We start from the raw sequence: 8,876 nt of genomic DNA on the forward strand, positions 1-8,876 counted from the left end.
AATGTATTTATTTGTTTGATAGGTTTTTGTAATTTGCATTTTTGTTAAAGGGGTTGTACGGCTACAGGATACTGTATAGGCAAATTCGGCTACACCATGCTGCATGGGGAAAACGGTTACAGGATACTGTAGGAAATTCGGCTAAAGGATATTGCATTGTGAAATTCGGCTATCAAATACTGATCACGGAAATTCGGCTATGCGATACTGTATAGGGAAATATGACTATAAGATACTGATCACGGAAATTCGGCTGTAGGATAATAGATAGAGAAAATCGGGTACCAGTATAGTGCTCCAGGGTAAGTGAATTCTGTTTTTCATAACAACAAATATACAATATAGTGTCAATATAATCCAATACAACACAATACGAAAATAGAAAACCGCTACTCCATAAACAAAACTGCCTATGTTGGTGCATACGTTTACTGAATACAGGAAAAATCGACAACAGGCATTGTGTGGTAAAGAGGGTATCTCCCACGGATACTGAATATAGTGCAACCATGCAGTGATAGTGTTCGCCAGAGATGCGAGATACGCAATAACCTAGCTTATCATACCGAAGCGGTTATAACATACGATCATGTGGTATTTCGCAAATTATAGGTTTTGTTTTGACTGATCATGACATTCATGTATGTACCAATGTGTATACGAATCTTGTCAGAATAAAGATTTCTTTATTTATTTATTTGATTGGTGTTAACGTCGTACTCAAGAATATTTTATTTATACGACGGTTCGAACCCACGAACACAAGGCTTTAGACAACGTTTGTTGTGACATCGATCCTTTGTCTAACCGCTTCTTTTTCAAGAATAGACGCGTATTCGTAAAAGTGTCAAAGATATAGGTGGATATCTAATACGACAAACAGTCATCAGGCACTGGCTACAATGGAAAACCACAGAGAATCTGTATGTAACATCAGATTGACAACAAAAAACAGTTACGGATCCATGGCTGTCACACTAAGAAAGAAATACAACCGATTTTCTCATTACTTATGACGGAACGTCAACTTAAGGTGTTTCAGTTACTTGCTTTGCTATCTGGAATTGTTGTCTAACAATTCTGGGGCGTGTTATGTTATAAACGGCCTTTTAAGGATTATGACCAGTCCAAAAAATCCGCTGACAAACAGATGTTGTACTTTACTGCGTGCCAGAGGTCACTCATATTACTCAACAGTGCACCTTTGATGGGGTTTGTTCCATTACATCATCTTACACACCCAGTGTATGCTCATGCAGTAACCTATACAGAGTACAATCAACTCGACTCCCATTGGCTAAAAGAGTTAATTGGAAACATAGCATTCATAATTTCAAATGACACGAACTCGGGCATAAAGATGTAACTCGTCATGGTTAACATGTACATGTACCAAGTTTCATTTCATACATTAAAGTATCATGCCGAAGACACCAGACATGACACCCCACAAGATCACATTATACGGATACCCGGCCAGCTAGTCATGTTTCCCTGCTCTAACCTCTTAGTGCTGAGCGCCAAGCGTGGCAGTGATAGGCCTAAGTGCCATTTTGTATATGCCCCAACAAGGATTGGATCCTGGGTCTACCGACTTCGAGACGGACACTTAACACTTATTCCACTGAAGAGGTTCTTTGTAAAGTGAAAGAGGTCACCTTTATGAAGCATACATTTCACCACCTAAGCGTGTAGGCCTTTGTCGTATAATGAGAGAAATCACTATTTCAAAAGTCTTCAGGTAGCTGAAAATCCTCCTGACGTTAAGTTGCAGTTCAACCAGCGAGAGCTGGGTTCGAGCCTGCGACGTTAATAGCCATAGCTTGACTTAAGGTGCAGTACACACGTTAGGCCAATGGGTCAACGAAGGCCTGTGCAAGATGGCAGTTCGCACAAGGGATTCATACGTCATCTGACATTATCTACTGGTTTCAATAATCTGGAATTATGTTACATCCACGAATTTCTTAATAGCTTTTCATATCTTTTTTCAAGATGCAAAACAATTAAAACGTAATACTTAAAGGTCAAATTTCTTCTGATTTTGTCTACATTTTCTTCTGTTATGTTTCGGGTTTAGTAATTGTGTAGCGTGAAAGACATTCTCCCTTGCTATAAAATTTGTTTTTGTTTCATTTCATTGGTTTTTTACTCCGTACTCAAGAATATTTCACTTATACGACGGCGGCCAGCATTAAGATGGGAGGAAACCGGGCAGAGCCCGGTTCAAACCCACGACCATCCGCAGGTTGCTACAAAAAACATTCTAGCAGCCAGGTGGAAGGTGGAAAAAACAGAAGTTCCAGGGTAAACCACTGACCTTTGTCAAGTTACTATCTACTTATTTATTTGACTGGTGTTTTACGCCGTACACAAGAATATTTCACTTATACGAGGTCGATCAGTATTATAGTGGGAGGAAACCGGGCAGAGCCCGGGTGGAAACCCACCAGAAGACGATAGCATAAGCTGGACTTGCACTCACAGCGACAACAGCGATGAGAGGCTCTTGGGTCATTGCCCCGCGCTGGCGTGCTAACCCCATGGTCACGGAGCCCCCCCGCCCGTCAAGTTACTAAGAAGCATTCTCAGCAAGGTGTGAGCGTGACGTACAGACTTGCACAGCGCATTATATCTGGTGGAAGACAAATGGTGATCAACAAACCTCAAACTTCCAAAATAGTCACACGATTCTGGAGGAGTAATCATCTGATTGCAATTTGCAAATGAACAAAAATCACCAGATGTTTTGTTTTCTTTACTTTAAATTTATTAATTTATGGGCAGTTTTATAAAGTATATATTTGAGCCACATCTGATTATTGCCCTATGTCAATTACACACATCACTAACACATCAAGTTTATAAAATCAACAACATAAATGTTTGAAGCCAGGGGTACGGACACCCTCCTTTTAAGGAACTTGTAAGAGATGACAATATTCACAGGATACAGGAATAATTTGTGATAACAGTAAAACAACTCCCCCACACCCCACCCTTCATCCGAAAAAGATGTTTCCCAAATTCCTAAATCTGTTCGCCAATGAAACAGCTACTTTCAGTGCAATTTAGGTATAGTCATATTTATTATTTGATTTTAGAGACAAACTAGCTTGGATAATTGGATTGGCCAGTTTCAGGTCTTCACAAAAAGTATAATTTTATCAGTCTACACAGAACGATGCCTTCGGAATATGCTTGAATAAACACCTTGCAAACAAACGAAAAGGTTGAGGAATTATAGTATGTTTTGCCTAGGTTAACTGTTCACATATCAATTTCTTATCCTCATACGCATTTCTTGATTTATTTGATTGATGTTTTACGCCCTACTCAAGAGTATTTCAAGTATAAGACGGCAAGCCAGCATTATGGTGGGAGGAAACCTGGCAGAGCCGGGGGAAACCTAGAACCATCCACAGTTTGCTGGCAGACCTTCCCATGTATGGCTGGAGAGGAACAAAACATAAACAAAACAACAAGATCTCGTTCTAACCTGCATGACCAGGATGATCTGTACAGTGACCACAAAATAAAACTGAACTTATGTTATAAATTATTTAAAATATTTTCTTCAATTTAATATCCATATTATTTAAGTTACTAACCACATTGTGATAGAGAGGGGTAAACAACAGCTTTCAATGTTGAATGGTGAAAACTCATCTGGCTTTAAGGTAAATAACCTCAAATTCCCCCCAAAAAATTGCATTTTTGGAGGCAATTAAATGCCATAAAATATTACTTTTGCAGCTAAATTTTATGCTTTTCCAGCAGGCATGGTAGGATACGAGTCTATATTCCAAAGAAATCTCAAAATACCTTTCTAAGGTCAACTTTGGGACTCGGGCAAAATGTCCATCTTGGTAATAGTCAAAAGGTCAAGTCCTTTCCTGAATTCCTAGTCATATTTCACATACACATGACAGCAGATTTCACAAAGTTTCACAAAGTACCGTACAACATTTTTACATCATATATCTGTTGTACGATGCTTTGTACATCACCATTACCATAGCAATGATTTGTCCTATATGTGCGATTATCGTACATGTACGACTTCTTCGTGAAACTGGGCAGATCTATTAAATATCTAGTGAAATAGAAGAGGAAACCAGACATACAATCTTGTGACAACAATAATAACAGCTTGTATCAATAATTAGTTCAACTTCATTTAAGTAGACTTAATGTGGTACATTCTTCTAATACAATCACATTAACACGTCGCAGTTTTCTAATCAAATTGCACCTGCATGTATACACATGATTTGCATGGAGAATAAATAAGTAAACGGTCATGTTAAAGAGAAATACAAGATAACTTCAGACAGCAGTGTCAAGGATTTTCCCCAAAAGACAATGTGCGTAAAATAATTACTAACAAACATACATTACACTTCCACAAATATTTCACCCCTCAAATATGCTTATTTCATTTTTCTTGCTCAACATTACTGCAAGGCATACATATATACATCGTATAAAGGTTTAGGAAACCCACGTTGCTTCTGTTTCTTCAGTATCCTGAATCCAGATTCTTCGATTAGCTTTTCCAATTCCTCACGAAGTCGAGTCCAACTGCTGTCCTGTTCGTCGAAGTCTCTTTCAGAGCCATCTTTAACGTTTTCCTTCAGGCACATAATGCCATTTGTGCTAAGTCCTTTCCGACATCGGTGAAAAAAGTCAACAAGATCTGAGTCTGTCAGATGACCAAGAACCCACTGACACCAGATCACATCATAGCGACCTTCCTCTGGTGTGAATTCCTGTAGTCCAGAACAAATACACCTCTCCACTCGATTCCTTTCTGCACCCAGGAACTTTTCAGCTTGGTCAAGGAAGATCTGATTTTGCTCAACCATATCAACCGTCTCAAACATCGTGAGCAGCAGACGTTTTGTGATACGGCCAATTCCAGCTCCACAATCCAATGCTCGCTTTCTGCCTGTTGTGGCTTTGTCGCCCTGCAAATAGAAAATCAAGATGAAGCAAATACTGTCAGCAATAATTAATTTATTACTTTAAATCCTCACCTTTTTTGCATATGAAGGAGCAATTTGCAGTCAAATTCATGCGCCTTTTTCATTTCATTTTGGAGATGAAACTACATTTGTTGTGTTGATCAGTTTCAGGGCTTCACAAAAAGTATAATGTTATCAGTCGACACAGAATAATCCCTTAGAATATGTATAGATTAACAACCTTTCAAACATGCAAAATGACTGAAGAATTTACGTACCAAAAATTAAGTAGAGCCCTAGGGCTGTGAAATGGATCTATTGCTTTTCTTCTATTTTAATTTTTCTTTTAACTAATGACCAATTGTCTTCTAGTGCAATTCATTGCTCTTCTCCACCCACAAAGGCCTAGCAGTTATTCTGTCTGTAATGGAGGACCCTCTCCCACCTAAGTATGACATGACTTTGAAGAGAATGCATTGCACCAGAATGTCGTCTTATGATATACTGTAAGATTGTAAACATTTTTCCGGATTTTCTTTGGCAACTAAGTTATCATTTGTATTTGTTTAGTTGGTGTGAGCAAGAAAATCTTCATTACTTGTACCAATGCCTTATGTTGCAACAGATCAAGGCAACATATCATAATACAATACATGCCTCGGTCCTTACACTGTATAGTTGTATTTCTGTATCAGTACAAATATGGCAACAACACATAAAATATATGTAAAATCTGTTAACCTTTTTTCGATCTTTTCAGGATTATATCCAGATGTTCATCACATACAGAAAACATACTGAACAGCTCATTCCAAAATTTCTGAAAATTAAAACGTTGTGGAGAGCGTCATGCACATAAACTAATCTGGAGATCTACTTTCAATTTTGACAAGACTGTTTGCTTTAAATCTCGCATGTACGCTATATCTTTTAGGAGTTTAGTCTTACACACAAATCGTCAAGCGATTTAATGTTAGAAGCGTATCATCTAATTTTTAAGCGCGTTTACACCTGCACACCCCTTATCTGTAGCACTGGGGTCACGATCAAATGACACAGGTCTACCCGTCATCTGGTAGCTTCCACATTCTTTATTTTCACCATCTTGGTGACTAACAAAGACCTAGAATGTTGTAAGGTAGGCCTTAATATTATAAAAAGCTGTTAAATACATGAAGGTAGGCATGATTCCAAACATAATTAAAATTTTTACTCAATGCATGATCATTACACATAAATCCAAACAAAACAATGAAGAAAACATCAAGAAAGAAACCTAATATTTGACCAAGACACACTTTCTATTTCGTTAAGTGCACTGACACATCATACTTGTGTGAAACTACTTCCGCCAATGTCTTCACATTTTTTCATGCCTCTATTATGGGCCTCTATTATGGGCAATTCTCACCAATAGACCCACAAAGAAAATGATTTATCTGATTGGTGTTTTACGCCGTACTCAAGAATATTTCACTTATACAACGGCGGTGAGTATTATGTTGGGAGGAAACCGGGCAGAGCCCAGGGTAAACTTGCGACCATCTATAGGTTGCTGGCAGGACCTTCGCACATGCGGCTGCAGAGGAAGCCAGCATGGGCCGGATTTGAGATGGGTTGGTTACACATATGTAACCATATAAATAAGGAAACTCCTGCCCATACATCTATCACGGCAAGAATGAAAAAGAAAACATTTCAAGCTATCCAGAAATATAGTTATTATACAAAAATGTATTTTTTGGTCTTATGATCTTATTTCAGGACTGAAGAAGATCTGAAGCATGACAGTTCTGCTCAGGAACCATGTTGTTTGAGACACATGAACAAAACTGGCAGGGCAGTGGCTTCCCAGGTCAGTATTCGTAGTCTCTCTTTTCTTCTGTGCAAGAAACAGACACAAAATTACACTAAATCATGACATACATTATATTTCTGGATATCTTTAAATGTGCTCTTTTTGAATGCAGTAATTTCTTTTGCCAGGACAGTTAGTGTATATACACGTATAATAGTCACCTTAAAGTACCTCGAAGCTTCTAACACCGTTATATAAGTGACAAATGATAGGGTTCACAGCAGTAAGATAAATATACAAATAAATCTAACCCACTCAAATCCACTTTTCAATTCACCCACATCTATAAGATTACTTTCCCAAGCAAGCCACCTGTCCTATCCCCTTAAAGCCTGGTGGGTTCATCCCTTATCAAATCTAACCACATTTGGTAAGTTCTTGGGTTGTCTCAGACAAGCCACATTAGAAAAGCTCCCCACCCCCAACCAATTCGATTCTCTTTTCAGATATAGCCATTCTTTGGGAGGACATTCAAAAAACAGGTGTTCTGTGTTACCCCTTAATTGCAAGATGGGTAGGAGAATACCCCTTTTCAAATGTAGTCATAACTGAAAAGCACCGAGGAACTGCAGCTACCCCACTTCCCTCACCAGTGAAGCCACATTTAAAAGCAGTTGTCCTGTCATTCCTGCGCTACTCCGTTAATGACAAGTACACTATATACCACTCGTGAAATAATACCCCAATTCCACACAACTATGCATGTTTCTTTTGTGTACTCTCGAAAAACTAACCATGCCCCTTTTTCGTATCGTCCTTCCCAAAAGAAGTACCTTTTGAAGAGTGAATTTCTGACATCTGGGAACACACCATATATTTCTTGTGAAATAATACCCCCCCCCCCCCAAAGTACAAGTTCATTCAATGCGCTTCGACTTAGCAAGAGGACTTTTACCGGGGTGCTATATCACGATATTGCCCATGCCGCTCTTAAAAGAAACACCTCTCTGTGAGCCCAATCAGCTTTTCAGGGGTCTTGTGAGTTCACGTAGATATGAGCAAGACAGGTGGAAGCTCCCGCAAACTAAGGTAGATAAAAGACGTTATTGTACGGTAGTTGCTAAACTGAATACACATCTGTCGACTCAATGGAGACTTTGGCACCTAACGCCTCTTAGCTGTAGGAGTTTGCGAGAGCTTCCACCTGTCTCACCTATAGCTGCGTGAACTTGCGACACCCCTGAAACGCCAACTGAACTTATACCCCCATATATAGAACCGGGCATGTTACTTTAGCACTAGCAGATACCTGAGGAAGAAAAAGAGGATGTAAAGACTAAGTGGGAATTTTATGCTGAGGTTGATGTATTGTGGTAGAGTGATGTCATTTCATTGAAGAACCAGCTTTTCTCAACCAGAATGAACATTTTGGAAGGGGCTCATTGACTGACAAAATGACCAACCAAGTTTTTACAACTGCCCCATTTGATCCTTGAGTCTAGCCTAATGAATTAGACCTTGAATGCTATCGTTAGCATACAAGGTCTAGTTCATTAGGCTACCTAGGCAACAAAGCAACAACAACAACAGCATTCTATGGATCTTACCATAACAAAAGGCCTTAGAAAGGCCTTTGATCCGTTGATATCTGTTGGTGAGATTCTAGCAAAACCGCCTAACATGCCGTCAATCGTAGGCGACACCGTTTCCCAATAATTTTTAGCATTTGAGTAAAAACTCGATCTTTGTTCCTGGTCTGAACAACTGCGTCCATTTTGCGCATTTTCGTTGTTTGCGTTTATCTCCTTTATAACGCGCTCATCCGCTAAATCCTCTGCTGTACAGCTGGTATCCATACTTGGATTCGGTTTTTTTTTAATGCTATGGCTGCCACACAAAAATAATGATTTGGATCTAAAGGTCAAATTAACGAAAAAGAACCGGCGCGTAAAACTCCACAGGCTTTTGTTATTCCACGTGCTAATACGCGTAGGTGGCGCTCTTTAGATCATGTGACTGTTTATATCACGTGACAAGAACGGACGTGCCTCGTACATTATTCAATATGTTATGTCGCTTATTTTATGAAAAATAGGTTGTAGAAGACAACA

General features: G+C 39.1%; 1 protein-coding gene across 1 annotated transcript; it reads right to left on the bottom strand.

Moving 5' to 3' along the window:
• Nucleotides 1-3,616: 3,616 nt before the first annotated feature.
• On the bottom strand, nucleotides 3,617-8,727 carry LOC135480572 (N-terminal Xaa-Pro-Lys N-methyltransferase 1-B-like). Its single transcript, XM_064760438.1, has 2 exons — nucleotides 8,373-8,727; nucleotides 3,617-4,970 (listed from the first exon to the last, which is right to left on the bottom strand). Exons 1-2 carry the CDS (start codon nucleotides 8,619-8,621, stop codon nucleotides 4,458-4,460), a joined length of 762 nt encoding a protein of 253 aa, XP_064616508.1. The 5' UTR covers nucleotides 8,622-8,727; the 3' UTR covers nucleotides 3,617-4,457.
• Between the last annotated feature and the right edge of the window lie 149 nt (nucleotides 8,728-8,876).

The sequence above is a fragment of the Liolophura sinensis genome, chromosome 13 (genome assembly GCF_032854445.1).
Source record: "Liolophura sinensis isolate JHLJ2023 chromosome 13, CUHK_Ljap_v2, whole genome shotgun sequence".
NCBI classification, from domain to species: Eukaryota; Metazoa; Mollusca; class Polyplacophora; order Chitonida; family Chitonidae; genus Liolophura; species Liolophura sinensis.

Bases quoted from the DNA above. Each gene is read 5' to 3' on its own strand.
- LOC135480572 (XM_064760438.1), bottom strand. From the start codon at position 8,621: ATGGATACCAGCTGTACAGCAGAGGATTTAGCGGATGAGCGCGTTATA. The intron at 4,971-8,372 runs GTAAGATCCATA...TTCTATTTGCAG, and splicing joins TTCTAAGGCCTTTTGTTATG to GGCGACAAAGCCACAACAGG.